Source organism: Diorhabda sublineata, chromosome 2 (genome assembly GCF_026230105.1).
Source record: "Diorhabda sublineata isolate icDioSubl1.1 chromosome 2, icDioSubl1.1, whole genome shotgun sequence".
NCBI classification, from domain to species: Eukaryota; Metazoa; Arthropoda; class Insecta; order Coleoptera; family Chrysomelidae; genus Diorhabda; species Diorhabda sublineata.
Genome location: NC_079475.1, coordinates 35,997,373 through 36,017,231, shown reverse-complemented (window position 1 = coordinate 36,017,231; position 19,859 = coordinate 35,997,373). Strand labels below are relative to the sequence as shown.

General features: G+C 32.8%; 1 protein-coding gene across 2 annotated transcripts in view; it reads left to right on the top strand.

The window, feature by feature from the left end:
- The window catches only part of LOC130453282 (apoptosis-resistant E3 ubiquitin protein ligase 1), a 55,601-nt gene extending 35,857 nt beyond the window's left edge, over positions 1-19,744 (top strand). For both annotated transcript variants that reach the window (XM_056792929.1, XM_056792930.1), the window contains exons 4-13: positions 170-309; positions 1,488-1,628; positions 3,060-3,365; positions 6,434-6,650; positions 7,973-8,184; positions 9,555-9,903; positions 10,452-10,741; positions 13,033-13,353; positions 14,762-15,024; positions 15,670-19,744. In XM_056792929.1, coding sequence (XP_056648907.1) covers positions 170-309; positions 1,488-1,628; positions 3,060-3,365; positions 6,434-6,650; positions 7,973-8,184; positions 9,555-9,903; positions 10,452-10,741; positions 13,033-13,353; positions 14,762-15,024; positions 15,670-15,772 — 2,342 coding nt within the window. In that variant the 3' untranslated portion in view covers positions 15,773-19,744. The remainder of the gene's footprint in view (positions 1-169; positions 310-1,487; positions 1,629-3,059; positions 3,366-6,433; positions 6,651-7,972; positions 8,185-9,554; positions 9,904-10,451; positions 10,742-13,032; positions 13,354-14,761; positions 15,025-15,669) is intronic.
- Positions 19,745-19,859: the final 115 nt, after the last annotated feature.

Genomic DNA, 19,859 nt, shown 5'->3' with positions numbered 1-19,859 from the left:
TGATTGAAAGAATTTATTATTATCAACATGTTGATAGCGACATTCTTTAGTTACCAGTATATCGGTACAATTTTATGATTGCGGTATTCTATTCGAGTAAAAATATTTTTTATGTTCCTATTTCGATATAAAGTATGCAAAATAGTATCACAAATCGCTTTATTTTCAGGAGGAATGCTGGTGGTATCCGTATCTGTTGCAGGATTGGTCACTTTGGCTGCTATGACCCAACCATCTTTAGCGCCCGAGGCCAAGCATTCCCTACTTCAATATGTCACCGGAAAATATCTGTTACCGTCAAATTGTAAGGTAAGATTGGGATCTCAGTCTGTGAACATTTGAATTGACTAGTTGTTCGCATAATTTTATATAATCTTCAGAGACAATGAACGTAAAAATTACTAATTATTATTAGTAAACTATAAAGTGTAGTTTCTTCCGTCAGTAACTTCTTTACACGCCATTATCACATTTTAAAGGTTTCTTGTCGTTTTAATACCAACGGACGAGGTGTTTCACGAAATGCCCTTTTACGGTCAGCAGTTTTTATTAGATTTTTTTTCTTTGTGTCAGATTTCATATCATATAATTTTCCAAATCTGTTTCAGGCTACATTAAAAACTAACAATAAGTTAACATTTTTCAAATACCAATAGATTAAACTTAATTGAAACGATCTTCACAAACACATACCGCCAAATTTGACGCTCGTAAATTCCTTCTTATAGCTTGAAATCATTGTTTTCATCGCTTTTCCTCTCGAGGGACTTGCATGAAAACTTTATTTGGTGTTTTTATACTAGTGTTTGTACATTCTGGTTCAATGCACCAACGATACGTCATCTTTTATTCTACAAAATGGAATACTAACAGTCGTGCGACAACTCTGCTTAAACTGTATTTGCTTCTAACCTAACTTAAGTCTGTTTACTTACTTTCTACGTTACACTACGTCACACTACGTCACACTCAGTCATGTGACAACAAATGCATTTTGGCGCGTCATTTAGGTATTTGAACTTATTTATTTGTTTTACGAACTAATATAACGTTTAAAAAAAATAAAAAAATAGTGTTAAGGTATAAAAAAAGTATGTATGGACCCTATTCGGGGTATAAAAATAGCAAACCCTTAGAGTTGAGCTAAAGGGCTCATCTTGGTGAAGATTTTTTTATGAAATAAAGTTATTTGAGACGTTTAGAGTTGAAATAGCAAAATAAAATTTTTATTGAAGCACCTTAATATGTTATTTATTAAATAACAAACGTAAAATGCTCAATATTTTTGCAAACAATTTCTATTTGAACGAGGAAATTATAATGCTTAATCTAATTAATAATTGTGTCGCGAGCTTGCGGATTCATTCACAAACAAACTAACAAACAACGAAGCAAAGTAAAGAAAAAAATGCGATAGAAAGTAATTTACTCTGTAATTCAATATAAATAACAATTTGATTATATTTATTCAAAATGTACTATTTCAGGTAAATTTTCAATGGTCATGTCCTCATCCCGTGGGCCAAACAGTTTGTTTTACTGTGCAATTCTACCAACGTAATGGACAGCCTTATCCAATCTGTGATACTGATAATTTTACTGTTGATGTTTGCGGAGGTTCAAGAAAGGTGAGTATTCATATTTAACTTGGAATTTATGGAACCGATGGTGATTTTCATATGTCCTAGGTACTGCAAATTTCTCTCCTTGATTGTCGTGAGAAGTTCTTTATGTTCCTATTTGCTGTAGGACCTCTATGTTTGTCTTATGTTCCGTCCAAGATATCTGCTGCATTCGCCTATAGGCGTACATTTCTAAAGCATCAGTTTTCTTCTATATGGCCGCATCCATGCATCTGTACAGAAGAACAGGAAATATGTAACAGCGAAGCATTCTAGTCCGGAGTTCCAGGCTGAGGTTGCAGTTTGACAGAAGTGTCCACATGGTGCTCAGTGTTTTCCGCGCTTGCTCAATTCTTGATCTGATTTCGAGTTTTGGCTCGCAATGCTGGTTGACGAGCGTGCCCAAATATCTTAAAAATGGCACTTGTTCAATAATCTCTCCATGGAGTCTTAGGGTGGCGTTTCTTTGTATTTTTTAGAACACCAATAGTTTGGTCTTGGACGTATTCATATAAAGGTCGAATTACTCATTAGATTCTACAATAACGTCCGTAAGAGATTGAAGTTCTGGTATGCTACTGGCGACTACCAAGGTATCATCTGCGTAATGAAGATTGTTTGTAATGTTTCCATTGATCTTTATGCTTGCAGTTGTTTTCTCCGTATTCCAGATAATAAAAGGAGGGTAACTGGAGAGCATATTGAAGAGCGAGTACTTTTGATGTCTATACCAGATGATTACTGGTTTGAATTACTAACCGCTGTTTAAATGATCATTTTCTGACATTACTAAAAACTTAATTTTATTAACAATATTTAAATATTTATTTTCTTAATTAATAAATAAAAAACTGAATAAATTAAATGTTTGTTCATATTTTTTAACGTTCGAATAATTTGACAATTTTTTGGGTAATCCCACCTTGAGTAAAAATATCGATAAATCAAACTATCGATATTTTTTATTCTGCATAAATCGATATTGTTTAAAAATATCGATACGATATATTTTTGCTCTTTCCTTATCTGTACAGCATACATTTCAAGTTTGTTTAGTATTTGTTTGGAAGCCAGTGAACGTTTTTAGTGGATTTGAAGACATAGAAAAAATTGGTCATCGTTATGTGATACAAAACTTTCATTTGGAAGTCGTTAGCCCAACCAATATAAAAGCAGAACTAGATTCTACTCTGCTCCTTCGTTATCAACAGTAAAATATTGGATAGATAGCACAGTTTAAACGAGGCCGTAGAACCTGCGAAGACCAAGTGAGGTGACGATTCAGACAGAAATGTTGAAGAAATTCAACAAATCGGTACTGGATGATTGACGGCTAAAAGATTTTGTAAAATACAGAAATATACTTGTATTAAAGAATTGTTTCAACTTTTTTAGTAACATCAAGATTCAATTAAATACTTAATCCGTTGTTTTCAGTTAGCCGTTATAACGGAATTGGGTTCTCCAACGGATCCGAACAGCGCTAATGTTGCAAAAGTTAAATTTACCGTCCGACACGCTGGTCAGTATCGAATTTCCGTAATGGTTGGTACTCAACACGTGGCCGGTAGTCCTTTTACAACTGTATTCGTTGCCGGACCAGCTTTTGCCCAAAGGACCATGGTTGTGAGACATTGCAGCACTGTCGTATGTACTGCTAATGTCGCTCATTTATTGTACATCGAACCTAGAGATGAATATAGCAATATTTGTCGTTATTTGTCCACCGACAATCCAACAGAGGTAATTTTTTTTATAAAATAATATATTTTCGAACAATGTGATCATTTCAATAGAAACTAATCTTCACAGCATTTTTTAGAATCGGTTTTTTATGAAAATATCGTGGGTTTCCACTTAAACAATTCTGATTAATTATCGAAAAGTCAGGTACATAAGAAAAAAATAAAAAATTCAGATTCATAAAATACAAATTGAAAGATGTAATTATGCATGAATAGTTAACAATTTCCACTATGAAAAAATACACTTTCATGAAGGTAAGTTTAATCAAAAATATTTCTCCGTTCACTGAACAAAAATTCATCTTACCCCAACTGGTGGGGCAAGATTTGGTTTCCAATGGTGTAACTGCTTCGTCATCTTCATCTTCCTCTTCCAAGCATCTCGTTTCAAAAGCCTGTCTTCGTCCATTCGTTCTAAGTGCCCTAGCAATTGTAATCTTTTTGTCTTTATAAACACGCTGATTAGTGTCTCATTGAAAAGTGTATAGATTTCATGGTTTCATTTTCTCTCCCATTCTAACTCTGTCTGCTTTCCTCCAAAAATTCTTCTTAATATTTTTCTCTCCCAGATATCCAATTTCTGTTTTATTCGTTATTATCCAAATTACTCAGGCGTATGTCAGAGTGGATCTCAACATTGTCTTATAAATTCGAACTTTCCTAGAACTGGCTATTTCTTTTGATGTTAATATTCCATTCCATCAATAGATTATATATATAAATAATCACAATATAAATATTCTGCGCCTGAAGCTTCGGTTTAGGATTGGTTTTTGTCACTTTAGCTTTCTTTTTTTCTTGCTTGCTCTTATCATTGTTATTGTGGCTCTAATTTCCAAAGAGATAGCTAGGAATGTCTGGCGTTGAACCCTATTAACCAATACAGTACAGCTACTTGTTGGAAAGTACTTCGTTAGAAAAGGTATGCTTTTTGTACAGCTTCTTCGCCCATTGACATTCTCAAATCATAAGAGGTAATACCGAACAGCCTTCCTTAATCGATTAATAATTTTTTCCTCTCCGTTAAAAACCGTGGTGATTGGCACAAGGCTCTTGAAAAATAGGATTATTTTGTGGATAAATTGTAGGACTTGGGTCTACTTTTTATAGCCCATTTCACCCCTCATAATAGCATCTATAGCATTTTTTCTATATTCAGGGCTCCATTTCTCTCTATTAGTCTCTCTACACCTACAATGAGGTAAGATGGGGTACATCCCATCTTTTCTCATTGATATATTCCCATCCAGCCCAAGTCATACTTTTTGCCATTAAATGGTTCGTTTCAGGTTAGGATTGGATGCAAATATTTGAGAACATATGAAAATTAAAGGCTAAAAAGTAAAATTTCCAATGATATATAGTGTAGTTTGACAAGTTGTTGTGACTACAAAACTACATTATAAATGATAAACATTCGACACAAAAACATGTGTACAAGACAAACTATTCAAACTAACCCCCACCTATTTGAAGCCTTCTTTACTATACCCTACTACTAATACTGTCGTTTACCACTAAGCTGCAGCACTTACAAGTTTAGAAGCTTATGTACCTCATCGTACCCCGGTATCCCGTGTTCTCCTACTCACAGAAATTTCAGACAATTCAGGCGTTCGACTAATTAGAAAATGGTAGAGAAGGGACCGAATCACTACTGGAGGTCTTCCGGAACGGTCGAAAACAGTGTTACACAGTCTGTTCATGACGAGCTTGACTTGTCTATTCGCAAGATTTGGAATTGTACCTTTACAAAATTCAGTTGGTACAAAAATTGAATCCTCAGGATTCTTGTCAGAGGCTTGACTTCCTAAACCAGATCATTGAGCGCTTTCCAACGCCTACCAACATCTTCTTTTCGGATGAAGGTCGTTTTCATCCATCCAATCCAAAACAAAAACATCAGAAACCTCTATGTTCTCCTAAAGAGATAGTATGAGCTACGATATCAGCGCGTGGAATTATAGGCACTCACTTTTTTGAAGATGAAAGGGGGGACACCCAGTTACCATGAAATCAGAGCGTTGAGTGAAGATGTTAGACGGCTTCTTCGTGCTTGAACTGTAAAACTTTAATGGCTATAACCAAAGAACATGGTTCCAGCAGGACGGAACAACTTCACACACGTCCAATAAATCACTGCAACGAGCTCGTTAAATTTTTCCTGGCAAGTTGATCTCCAGAAGAGGTGAAATAAGTTGGCCTCCACGTAGTCCCGGATTTAACACCTATGAACTTTTACCCGTGAGGTTATGTCAGTTTATATATTATAATCAGACATCCTAGGCACACTCAAAAGAATATATCCGTCACGAAATGGCAGTCATAACGGAGAAAATCTGCCGAGGAGTCGTCATAGGAAATTGTAGTGCTCGATTAAATGAATGCAGTGACCTCAACGGCTTACTTTTAGACAATGCTATTTTGTAGGATTTAACACCTATGGACGTTTCCTGTGGGGTTGTGTCAGTTTACCTGGGCACACTTAACAGAAAATATCCGTCACGAAATGACAGCCATAAATAAATTAATGCCGTTTACTTTTGGACAATGTTATTTTGGAAAAGTAAATTCGCAAGCAATGTATTTTAATATGAATCAAACATTTTTTCAATAAACACCTTACTTTTCTTAAAATTGTGAACTTTCTTTTGAGACACCTTGTAGTACTTGAAACAATTACTAATCAAACATAACATTTATAAAGAAACCAAATTGACATAGGCAACATCTTTTACTAATATTGAGGATTAAATTAAATACAATCCAAATAAATTTTCTGTAAACACTTCACCTTGTTGAGGTATTGAACCTACCCAAAAGACGAAAATCACATCAAATCCCAAAATAAAAATCTTCAATAACTTGTTCCATATGATTCAATCAACACGGATTGATCCAACTGAACTTGGCATGAGAAAAACTATTTGATTTTAAGGTACTGATAATATATTTCGAAAAGTTATATATTCCTGAGAACGTTGTTGTCAAATCTACTTCTGTTGACACCTAGAGTTTTTTTTTAATACAAAGTATGTGTTATTAGAATAGTCTTGTTCGTTTTAGGGTTATACTGTTGATATAATACAATTAGGAAGTCAATCGCACGAATCTGAATTAGACGTAGACAAAGAAAATTTTACCACTAGCTTAGATTATGATTGGGAAAGTCAACGAGTTAGCGTACAATTGAAATTTTTTAGAGAAGGCTGTTATCACTCTACTATTTATTATCATGGTACGGAATTACATAATGGAGACTTTGATATTATCGTTTTAAACAGTAAGTAAAATATTTTATACCTAATTAAAGTCAAATACAGTGATGAAAAATGACAAAGTGGTCCGTCGATACTTAATCGATGCCATAACAGCATAACAATTGAAATGGTATGCTCCAAGATACTGCTGGAATGCAAAAAAAGTCCTATAAGAACTTTCGAGTAATGGTTGCAAGGTCCTGCTTGTCACTCTGGGATCTTTAAAACCACCAACGGGTCCAGAATCCATTCTTGGTGTAACTATACATCCCTGAATAGTCTACTTGCACGACAAACTCTACGGAGATGTTTAGAAACACTTATACTACACACATGCAGAGGCACACATAGATGGGTCCTCTGCCTCTCTTACCGATCAACAGCCCAACCTAAACAGGCGCGAAATCTGATTCTTCATTTACCTTTTACACGGAAACTGACATCTAAAACGCTATCTCTAGGCTATAGACATTACAAAAGATCGGGAACGCTGCTGCTGCTTGGAGGATGAAGAAACTGCAGACAACATCATCAATGAGTATCAGGTACTCTTATATCCGAGGCTTAACCACTTAGGCAAGCATTACAATTTGCCTAGTGACTTTAAAATGCTCAATCCAAGATTCCTGAGTCGCTTTTTAAAGGATATTTGCCTTTAGTAGTTTTAAGTGGGGGTCAATGGACCTATCAGAAGACCTATATGTTCAACGGTCTCTACCTATAAATTATATGATAATTAAAAATTGGTATAAATGAAACTAAATTCCAATTTTGCTAAATGCGAACTATATAAATTAATTTTAAGGTTGGGATGAAAAAAATGGAATATAAATTGTTTCGAAAATATCCCATGTATTACAGATATTGTGATAGATATTTGAAAAGAAAAAAATATCTTTCTCGAGCTCTACCGGCTCTATGAAGACCCCGCCTGGTGACAGAAGTCAAATGGGCCAGACTCAGATGGGTAGGCCACTTGGAGCGTATGCCTTAATAGCGGCGGGTGCGAAAAGTATACCGGCAGAAACCCGAGAGCCGGCGACTTCCTGGACGACCACGCAAACGATGATTGGATGAGAGTCGCCGAGCGTTATACCGTGATGACTGAAGGAATGTTGTGGATGAGGCCAAGGCTCTTTGAGAGCCCTAGGGCCAGTGGTAGTAGTAATATCTTTCTTATTATTCAGTTCTGAAGAAAAATCTATATTAATAACCATATGTTCAAACTTACTGCCAGCTATAGAAATTAATGTACATACTTTTGCATTACCTTGTATATTCTTAGTAATAAAAATTTGTGTAAATGTTGTATGTAACGGATCGTTTGTTTTTTAATTTATTTTAGGCGTAGATTCTACTCTAGTTCATAAAAACGTTGCTTCTAAAAATCATAATATTTGTTACGATGCAAAATTAGTTGGGATTCATGGAGAAAGAATACCAAAACCTAAAAAAGTTTTATGTTACGTTTCACCAAAACAACTTATAATTAAGGAACTTATTTTGAAGTTTATACCAAAGAGACTGTTCACTTTTAGGTTATGTCCATCAACCAAGGTAAGCAAAAAAATTTTCACAAGAATAAGAACGGTGTAATGTTTTGACTTGAACTATGAAAAATATGAAGCTTATTGAATCTTACAAATAATATCTTCTAGATCTAAACCTAACCTTAACACTCTAGGTTTGAAAGAGAGACAATGGGAACTCCAAAACATTATACATATTTAATAGATATTTAGATCTTTTTCTCTTTCTGAAAGAAGCGGGGTTAATATTCCAGTTGTAAAGACTGAACATTCCTAGTGTCACAGACACAGACTGTTGGGTCGCATTATAAATAAGTCCTAAGAATTAAAAAATGTAAATATAAGAGTACCATAGTTGAAAGTTTACTATTATTCAATTAAAAATTTAGAATATATATACTTGAATTGATGCTCAAAATGTTTATTGTTTGTAACGTTTCATAATGTCTATAACATTTAATTTAACAAGTTATAGATTAGATTGTTTGGGATGTCGTTTTCTTTTTGGCCGCTCTACACCTATAAGTAAAAAGATATTTTGTACACGAATCTCCATGTCATTGTTCTGCTTTCAAGGCTCCTCCATGGTGATTTTCTGTCCCACCTACCAATAAGTTAGCACTACTTCTTCGAGGTACTCAACTAAACCTTTTGCTGAATGGGCAGAACAGTTGCTCTGTTATATAGCTTGCTCGCAGAATCTCCAGTTGCCCTCTTACAAGTTTATCTTCTTTCACTGGGACTGACAACTAATTTAATGCTGTTTCAGGACACCTCTAGAAGTTCCTTAACTGATACGGTTTTGAATCTTTTGGATTGTCATAGACCTTTAGTGTTTTTCTAATAAGACTCCATCTGATTCTTCTCCTGGTATACCCTGGGGGCGTGGTAACTACAGTTTCCGATTAATCCCTGACGGTGCTACCATTTTGAAAATCTTTGGTTTAGATTCACTGTCTCGCATAACATGAGGGTCACCCTATCATTTGAAGTTAGTTTCTTGAATGAATGTTATTGATTTGTAATCAGTGACATGTTTTGTATATAAATATTATGGATTTGGTCTTTTATCTTTATGATCATTTTCATTTTTAGACCATTTTGAATAATTCTCTTCTTCGTATATTTTTTTAATTCAATGTAAAGTTTTTGTTTATTTTTTTTTTTCTTTTGGTATAACTTTTTCTAATTTTTGTAATATCCAAATCTACAATTATGGCGTTAAAGTGGAGAAATGCCCCTTTTATATTAACTAAATCAAATTAAGTTAAAATACAGTACAGTACAGGTCTAAGAATGCTTGTAAACAAAATAGAGAATTTTAAATGTTTTTTATTTTTGTCTACATGATTATTAATCAAGTGAAATATGTTTTTTATTTTTCAAATGAATTTTCAGTTTACTTTCCATGCAGATACATTAAAATTCAGCGAATTCTACTCTTCTTCTTTCACTGTAGACGACGGCTGTCAGCCAAAAATAGAATTAGTTTCGAAAGACAGGAATGTTATAGCTGCCACATTTGCACAATTCCTTTTAAAGAACATGGGTGGATCGGAAACATTCAAAGACAAACAAGATTTCTTTTATCACGAAGTAAGGAAATTCCATCAAAAACATTACCATGAGAAAATATCCATGAAAGTAAACAGAGAGAAGTTACTAGAGTCGAGTATGAAGGCGACAAAAAATTTCTCTGTTTCAGATTGGTGTAAGAATTTTGAGGTTAATTTTCAAGGTGAACAAGGTTAGTTATTTCATTCATCAAGTGAAATTTCGAATTTTTTTATTTTGTTTGGGTTAATATGTTTATTTAATTAAATTATTGTGGTTGAAGTTCAGTAAACATTAGTAATAATCGATGAGTTGATATGTGTTAGAATAAATTTTTGAGAGCTATTCATTTTTTAAATTTATTTAAAACCAAAATACTCGAAGAGGCTGGAGGTTCATATCGTACATTCTTTCAATTCATTGGATATTCAAGGAATTCTTAATATTCATTTAAACTCAAGCTCTTTTATTTTGATCTCAATCCCTTTTTGGGATTGAGGTATCTGATACCTGTTCATTAATTTTTTCCGTGATTAATTGTCTCGATTTTAGATCTTTTTTGCTAAAAAAAAATCCGTTTAAAATTGCACATAAAAAATTGACATTCCGTTCTATATCAAAAAATCTTGACACTGAACTACTTTTTTATCCAAATAAACCTAAATTCAACGCAATTAATTACGAGAAATATATGAAAAGGTGGTAAGAGTGAAGAGTTTGAAAAAATTCATATTAATATAGGTATTGATTGGGGAGGCTTAAGAAGAGAATGGTTTGAATTAATATGCGAACAACTCTTCGATGCCAAATATAAATTATTTACAAGTTTCCACGAAGGACAACAATCTTTGGTACACCCCAATCCCGCAAGAGGTTCCCATATTAAATTGAAACATTACGAATTCGCTGGAAAAGTTGTTGGAAAATGTTTATACGAAAGTGCGTTAGGTGGATCTTACAGGCAGTTAGTTAGAGCTAGATTTACTAGATCTTTTTTAGCACAAGTGATAGGACTTCGAGTACATTATAAGGTAACTAATCATAATGTTAATATCGTGAATAACAATATATAATTTCGAATGGTGTTGCGGGTTGAGGACTCAAAATAAAACTGTCCAAGAGTTTTTTAAAATGCCAACCTTTCCATCTTTATCAAGTCTAAAATAAATGGTATATCAAAACTCAATAACTTTAATGAAAAAATCGTAAAACTATTAACAAAACTTAACTAGAATTAGTTTGTTTGAAATATTTAATTCTAGTAATGTTTGGCTTAACTTTTTTCTGTTCACAATCATAAGCTCTTTCGAAATCAACAGAAAGAATCTGTGTTGGTATCTCATACTCATAACAGCCAGTAATCAGCTGTTTGATCATAAAAATTTGGTCGGATGTTCCTCTGCCTTTTCTAAACCCTCCTTGGTACTATTCTAACAATTTTTCTGCGTATATTTCAAAATTAATGCGAATATTTTGTATGTGATGTCTAGCAAGGCTATTTCTCTATCATTTCTATACAATGTTTTGTCCCCCTTCTTATAAATGGGCTTTTTTCCATGCTTCTGGCATTTTCTCAGTTTTCCAAATCTAATCAAGTAAATAGAAAATTTCTTCTTTAAGCTACTCACCGCCATATTTGTTCTTTTGTCATTTCATTATCCCCGGGACTTTATTGTTTTTTATCTTATATATCCCTTCTTCAACTTCTTAATTCGGTAAAGCTTCAAGTTGATTTTTAAGGTTTTCTTCATTTGCTATTTCCTCGAGTGTATTTTCGATTCTGTCATTTTTGACATTAAATATTTCTTCGAAATATTCTTTCCATCTTCTAATTTTTTCTTCTTCGTCACCTACAAGGTTTCCTTCTTGGTATTTTATATATGTGGTAGTACTCTCGTTTTGTTTTCTTATGTGTTTAACATCTTTGTAAAACTTTTTTATTTCCTTCCTCTATAGTTTTATTTGGTCTTCTAAAGATTCTCTTTTTTTTCAACCTACATACGAGGGCCGTTTTTTTTTCAACCTCTGATCGCTCCATGCAGACGTAACGCGTGCATGCACTGTAGGCGACTGCGAAGCTCTCGCACCACACACTCCGCTATTGTTAACACTCAGACGTCAGTCGGCGTTGTGCTACAGCCACGTAAACATGTCAGCCATTATTGATGCTCCCGCCAAGTGTGAATTGCGAAATGTAACTCGTTTTCTACAGGCTGTTGGCCATAGTGCTGCAGAAATCCATCGGAGAATGAGTCGTGTGTGCGGGGAAAAATATTGTGCGTGAATGGTGTCGAAAGCTTAAAGATGAGTGTAATGATGTGCATGCTGAAGGGGGACAAGGACGCAAATCTGTCATTTCAAATGACCTGGTTCAACGAGTTGACAGAATGGTTTAAGAAAACAGCAGATTCACCATTACTAATTTGTTTACAGAATTTCCAGAAGTTTCAAGGTCTGTTTTGTACTATATTGTTATTGAACGGTTAGGCTTGTCCACACATATGACCTAACCGTAAGTGTACCAATCTTCTGGTAATAAAATTATTGTTTAATATGAACTTGTCTTTTATTCATAGCCTATCGGAGGTTGAACAAAAAACGGTCCTTGTAGTTTCTTAGCTTTTTTTCTTTGATTATTATATTGACTATTCAATAAACAGATATATAAATGAATAGGACATACTGTATGTAATACAAACTATATAACATAAACAAATAAGAACATTGTTGTATAAAACGGAAGAACAATGAAAAAGTCATTTAAAGAACCTAATATATACACATATAAGTAAAAACCTGTGCAAAGTGGAAAGAGATCTGCCATTGGTATATTTAATTGAAAAGTTTAGGCATATCTTTTCATTTGTTTTGATAAAAATTTCATTTCACGTTCCCCACGGGAACCCCCAGATTGGCCACACCCGTACGGTTATTAACTGCATCATTCCGCTGATGGTTCTTTTTGAATATGTATGTTCCTTAACCAGAATTTTTACATCATCAAAATTAAATTTGTGACCATCAGTGAAATGTTGGACTAGAGCTATTTTATCTTTTTCGTTCTTGACAATCATATTCATGCTGGTATATTCTGAATTGCAAGTACTGTTTAGTCATACCGATGTAACTCTTATTGCAGCCCGAAAAATTAATTTTTAAATCACATGGGAACGCTGAAATTTTGGAGTTTTATCTTTGATATGTGTGAATAAGTAACTCTTGGACAATTTTATTTTGTGTCTTCAACTCGCAACACCATTCGAAATCACATACTAGGAAGGACGACAATAATATCAACAATGACATAACTATATATTTTCAGTATTTCGAACAAGATGATCCAGATTTGTATCTATCGAAAATAAAATACCTTTTAGATCATAATATCGACGAAATAGATACTGAATTGTATTTCGTTGAAGAACAATACGATTCTAACGGACAGCTAGTCAAAACCGTCGAATTAGTCCCGAACGGTTCTAAAATTAAAGTCGTAAATAGTACAAAACAACATTATTTAGATGCTCTAGCGCAATATAGATTAGCTACAAATATAAAAGACGAAATGGAAGCTTTCCTTAGAGGATTAAACGAGTTGATCCCCGATAATCTTTTGAGTATATTCGATGAAAACGAATTAGAAGTAAGTATTGTTTAAAATGATTATATCCTTTTTTATTCAATATAATCCATTGATATAATCGTCTTGTTGTTTCTATTCATTTACTATACTCACTGAATACACTGTTTCCACTACCATTACACCAACACTCACAACTACACTGTCAGTCGCGCGTTTCGATAACCAAGTTATCGTCTTCGGAGGCTGAGAGACAGTGTAATTGTGAGTGTTGGTGTAGTGGTAGTAGTGTAAACAGTGTGCTCAGTATGAATATCACCAACGGCTCCAGAAATTCCAACTTAGACACTTACTATACTGTTGGAATTAATTGGGATACACATTTTTTTCTATTGCGATTGCTTTTGATACTCAACCATCTCAAACTGGTTATACCTGCCTAAAGCTAGTGTGCAGAATTGACATTCGATATTAAAAATCGTTTTACTGATATAAGAGTGTTATTAGTTCAGTTGTGATGTTCAAAGTTGGATTTTGCTCGTAAAAAACATGCTAAAATAATTGTTCTCAATGAACATACTTATATAACTGTTAAAGATGTAGCTACGGCAGATGGTTTTGGTAACTCAAGAATTTTAAGAACGTTTCATTTGTCTCCATAAACGACAGAAACAACTCCAAACATGGAATAGTAAATTAGAAGAAGAAGTAAACTAAATCCACCAAAGACGAACATAAAACTTCAAAGGGATTTGCTGAATTATGGTGTTGAAGCGAGAAAAGGTTTTTGTACAGTTACGAGAAGGCAAGAAAATCAAAGAAAAAACAAAACGCTTAGTATAGGTTATGAACTATGAATGATTGGAAAACTGTTATTTTCAGCGATTGAATACATTTATTTGTACAGATGAACATCTGCGAATAGATCATATACTGTTAAAAACCCTTCTAAACAGATGTTTACGGAGTTTTTACAACAAATGGCACTGGAAGCTTAGTTCCTAATAGAGGCATGATGAATCTGTCAGATACATTGAATCATTAAGCTGTAGAATTGTTCCATTAATGGAAAAATTTGATATCTTGGCCCCTTGCCACAATTCGAAATTTATCTGGGAAAATAAATTTAAAATGCTTGATTGGCCTAGTAATGTACCAGACCTAAATCCAATTGAGAACTTTGGTATATTCTCTAGCTTAATTGCAATATGAAAGATAAAATGATAACAAGTGCTATACTTTTGTGGTTGTAGGATCAAGAACATGTGCGCTAAATTAGTGAAGTCAATGCCACTAATATATAGATTATTTAATCTGATTATAGTAGATAATAAAAGAAACGTATGGTTAGTTTTTATCGTTTGTGCCAATTAATTTGAACAATATGCCTCATTTCAAAATTTCTGCTTGTATTTATACACTTCCCTTTTAACACAATGATTAAAAATATTTGTTACAATGGGCCTTTCAGCTTCTTCTCTGCGGTACCGGTCAGTATAGTATCGCAGATTTCAAAGCCCATCATGTTGTTAACGGTAACTCTACAGAATTCCGAAGAATAGTTGGTTGGTTTTGGGCGGCAGTGGGTAACTTCACACAAGAAGAAATGGCTAGGTTGCTACAATTCACTACAGGTTGCTCTCAGTTACCTCCAGGTGGATTCAGAGAATTAACACCTCGGTTTCAAATCACTGCAGCTCCTACTTTTGGAAATCTCCCGACCGCACATACTTGGTAAGTTGTAAATTTCTTTTCAGAAAATTTCTTCTTTAATTCGGATATATAAATATGTTCCGTATGTAAATATCCTGAGTTGGATTAAAAATAATTTATATCTGAAACTGTTAACAAATCTAATAATAATTAAAACTGCCTCTAGATTAGTAGAAGTAGTTTATTTTATAAAAATTAATACAGATATTGATGTACACTGTAGCCTTGTCCTGCTAGTGTAGACCAAACTCATTCTGTTTACCTCTCTCAGCATGTTTACAACAACTCCTTTCCTTGGTAAACTTTTCAAATTTGTCTTTCCTAACTATAAAAATCTTCAAAGATAATTTTTACTGGACAGTAGTCTGTTTTGTTCATTTATAGTCCAGTCATCAATATTGTGGAGAATTTAATTCTCTACAACTTTTGTATTTAACATTTTTTATACCTTGCACTGTTTTCGAAATAGAGGGCGTAGAGCGCGCGGCCAGAGAATTATCCTGACACTCGATTCAGCGCCCGGTGTAATTTCAATCAAAGTGAAATTAAAATGTTTCAACAAACCAACCGAACCGTTTAAGAACTACAGTTTTCAGTTTAAAAAAATCTGTATAATTGGAGACATATTTGCACTTTGTTTATAAAAATGTATTTTCCATTTTTCAGTTTCAATCAACTTTGTCTACCTGACTATGATTGCTATGAACACTTTGAAAAATCTCTTTTGTTGGCGATAAGTGAAGGCACAGAAGGATTTGGAATGGTTTGACCACAACTGTGATTTATTTAAGATATTAGTAACATATTTTCGTTACTTGATTATAACCAAAAGATATTACATGAAAAAAAAAGGTTGCTTATATAATATTTTGTGTACGTCCAGAATTGCATAACTACTATAAAAACAAATTAATGCTGTTATTCATTCATTGAAACAAATATTAAATAGATAATATTGAAAAAATATGAAAGTGGTACGGTTTTACGGTTTTTTCAAAGTTGAGTATAATATTTTTACTTATATTGTGAATCACAAGTCCCAATGTTGTTGTCGAATTCAACTAAGGTGCAAAATCCTAATTAAAGTATTAGATATTGGCATCCAAATTTGGTTATTATTATTATTATATATTATTACTTTGACTCATTTGTAAAACTTTAACAATAAAGTTTTTAAAGGCTCTTCTGGTTCACCAAGTAATGGAATGAAACTTTACCACCGGAACAGTACATTGTATTAGTTTCATCTTCCCATTTGAAAGTATCACAATAGTGACATTTTTTATTCATTGAGCCAATAACAATCAAAGGATGATTATGATATTAAATGAAGGATCTTATTGAAACCTAGTACCATTGAATACCGACCAATCCTTACACATGAAATTACGACGGCGTGTGGTCAGCTTTTCTGCATTATCAATTCTTCTTGCCTGCGATTGTTCTGGCGTTTCTATCGCTCTTCTAGCTGCCTGCAACGTAGCTTGTCTTTCTGAACGAAATCGTATCTGAAGAGGATTTTCAGCTGCTCTCAAAACACTTTGTCGCTTTGCTTGCTGTTGTCTTCTCACGTTTGCTGCACGGGGCTTTTGCTTCCGATGCATTTTTAAAGAACAGAGTAAATTAAAACAAAAAGTAAGATCTAGAATAATGATATTGACACATAACCTCAAAAATTCAAATAGTTCTACACCGCATATATAATGGCAATAATAACAATAAATCCAAATAGCTGAAACTATAGTCAATTGGGTTGGATATTGATGTGACGTTGGTGGTAGAGTACGCAGGGTTGGAACTCCATTACAGGATGCTAGATAGCGTTGAGGAAGCTAGACTTTGAGATTTTTAACAAAAAATTGTTTTATGTCACGTAAAAAATAATTTTTTTTTCATAAAAAGTATCCTATGTTATTTCTAATAGCTTCAAAAATATGTGTACAAAGTTTTATGATGATCGATTAAGTAGTTTATTAAGAAATAATTAGTATTAGGTTTTTAGTGTAATGACGCAAATTTGGGAAATAAAATATTTCCTTTTTCTATTTTTAATTTTTATAATAAATATGAAAATACTTATTATATATCAGAAACAGTGATGATAGGTATAAGACATTGTACTTGAATTAAAGAATCTGAATAATAGATAATATGCGGGGATGCATTTAAAATAAGAAACTTGACATTGGCCACTGTCACATGACACACGATATAATTTATTTATATTTATATTAACGTATTCAAGCGTTTTTACCAATACGCCGTCATTTATTTATTAACGAATTTATTTCAATTAGCAGTTTCACTTCGTAGTTTTAAGCAATATATAATCATTTAAAATGCTGTTTCTCAACTAGAAGATAATAAAGATGATAAAATTTCGTAATATGTATCAAAATATTTTTTCACCTGAACGTACACAAAAGGTAGCTATATAATTTTAATTTAAAAATATATATTTGTCAATTAAATCTCTGCACCCTTATAATGAAAAAATGGTAACCAGTATTTAATACTTATCAAAAGATTACCTTTTAGTTCTACAATCAGTTTGTCTATATATTAGTTTTGTTAAGGTTTTTCTGATCTAAGTAAACTATACTATCTTCAATAGAAATGATCAATCCGAATCATCTAATCCATGGCTGCGGTACTCGCGTTAAGACCTAGATGAGTTGTCAGTCTTCTGTAAAGCAACCATTTTCCAATTTGACAATAATGGAAGCTTTCTGAATTTCAGTTAACCAAGGAGACATTGAGTACATTTTTAATTCAATTGAACTCAAATTGATTATTGAATTATGTGTCACTGCCAGTGACAGTGACATTAGATAGAAACTCTGATGTAAGTGTATGCTTTTTCAATGAACAGAATTATACTTTCAGATAGTATGACAGCTGCTATTGGGGCAAAAATGGCTGTCATAGCTATTTTAAAAACATACTAGTGTAAAGTTTTATCTTGATCAGGTAATAACTTTTATTTACAACCATATATGACATTCTGTCATTACTAATGTCATTGAAGGTTGGAAAGTGTCATATTATACATCTCTACTTCCCTACTTCCTAAAATTTTTCTCATCTATTCTAGATGAATATTTTTTATATTTAAAAATATAAATTTATTATAATACCTATTGAATGGCAATTTTTTTAAATTTAATGTTTTAGATATGTTCAGAACGAAACAAAGATTTATTAATTTTGATAGAAATATAGTTTCTTATAGAATAGTATAAAAACTTCTGTAGGAAGTTTCATTCTTGTCTCCGGTCTTGGTTAACTATATCTAATCCCTCGACACTAATGAAATTCTTCTCACGTCGGTGTGTAATATACTATTTTTAATCTGTTCCTTTTTTCTCAACTTTGTAATTATTTTGGTACGACAATTCGAACCTTGACGAATTGAAGATATTTCATCTATAGTAAAACACTCTGTAATTTCTTTTCTCTGCCTACGATTTTTCTGTCAAATCGGTTTAAGATTTCTTCATTGTCCGTGGAATCACAATCTAGCTTAAAAACTTCTATTTTAATTGTTTTCTTTTCCGGGCTATCAGTATCAAATAATCTTCTGTTACCATGGTTACCGCATACTAAAGACAGCGTCATCTTTTTGACATACTGTGCTTGAATTATTATGAAAATGCCGCCTATGAAGTAAAAAATTTCTGATTATGAAAGTTTTAACTGTTAGCATCAAAAATAATAAAAGCTGAACCAAACCAAGACATGGCCCTCTTGTCAGAGTCATCTTACAAAAATCTTTCCTGGTACTGATATATTTAAGATGTTAGATAATATGTCGAAAGAAGTGAAAGTTTGGGGTCATTAGAACCAGTAAAAACCATCAAAAACACTCTTTAGCTTTGTTTATAAGTGCCTATATTACAGTATCCGTTATGTTACCTCTCATTGTTAGTTATCTGATGTTGTTATGTTGGTAAATACACTTAGAAGCAGTTTTTTTTATGTGAACATTTAAACTTGACTTACTATGTATCAAATAAAAAAGGCCATGTTTTCACAACATGGGTTCAGAAACATATTAAAAGCACTACCACAGATTTATACTTTTGTATTTACTTACTACATTTATAGTTTTTTCACTTCCGAAGAAGTATTATTTTTACAATTTCAATTATTGTGTACTTAATATCAGTTTTTGTGTAACGTATTTTATGTAACCATTATGTATTTTCTAATTCCATCGATAAGTATTATTTAATTATTATTTATTATAAAAAAAGACAAGAATAATGGAAGAAACTTCAACAAATAAAATTAAAACATTTTAACTATCAATTTTATTTGTTTGTTGATAAATTATTTATTTATAGTATTATTTGCAATACTTATTTGGAGGATCTGATTGTCCCTTCGCTAACAAAACAATTTTTCTGTTATCACAAATTATTACTTGATAATCACCCTAATTAGCGGTTGAGAAACAATTATTTATACTTATATAACCTTAAATTCACCGGCAAGAGACTCTTCCTTAAGAAGTTGTATTTGGCGTCAGTTAAAGTATATAAACTGGTACTCAGATGGGGTGAACAATTAATATTAAATTGGATGCCACCAGCTTTTCAACGAACGACTTTAAAGTCACTAAAAACAGTGGAAAGATGGAAACATCATAATGAAAATCTGAAACTGAGAACATTATGATACATATTTTATTACAAAAAGATGACTAGAAGAAATAATTTATTTTAAATTGAAATATGAGTTATTTGATACAAGATATGTTGATTTACAGATTTGTTCTTTTTTTCCAATAATATATCCACTTTTACCATATGATTCATTATTTTAAGAATCTTTGATCTATACAACGCTTAGTA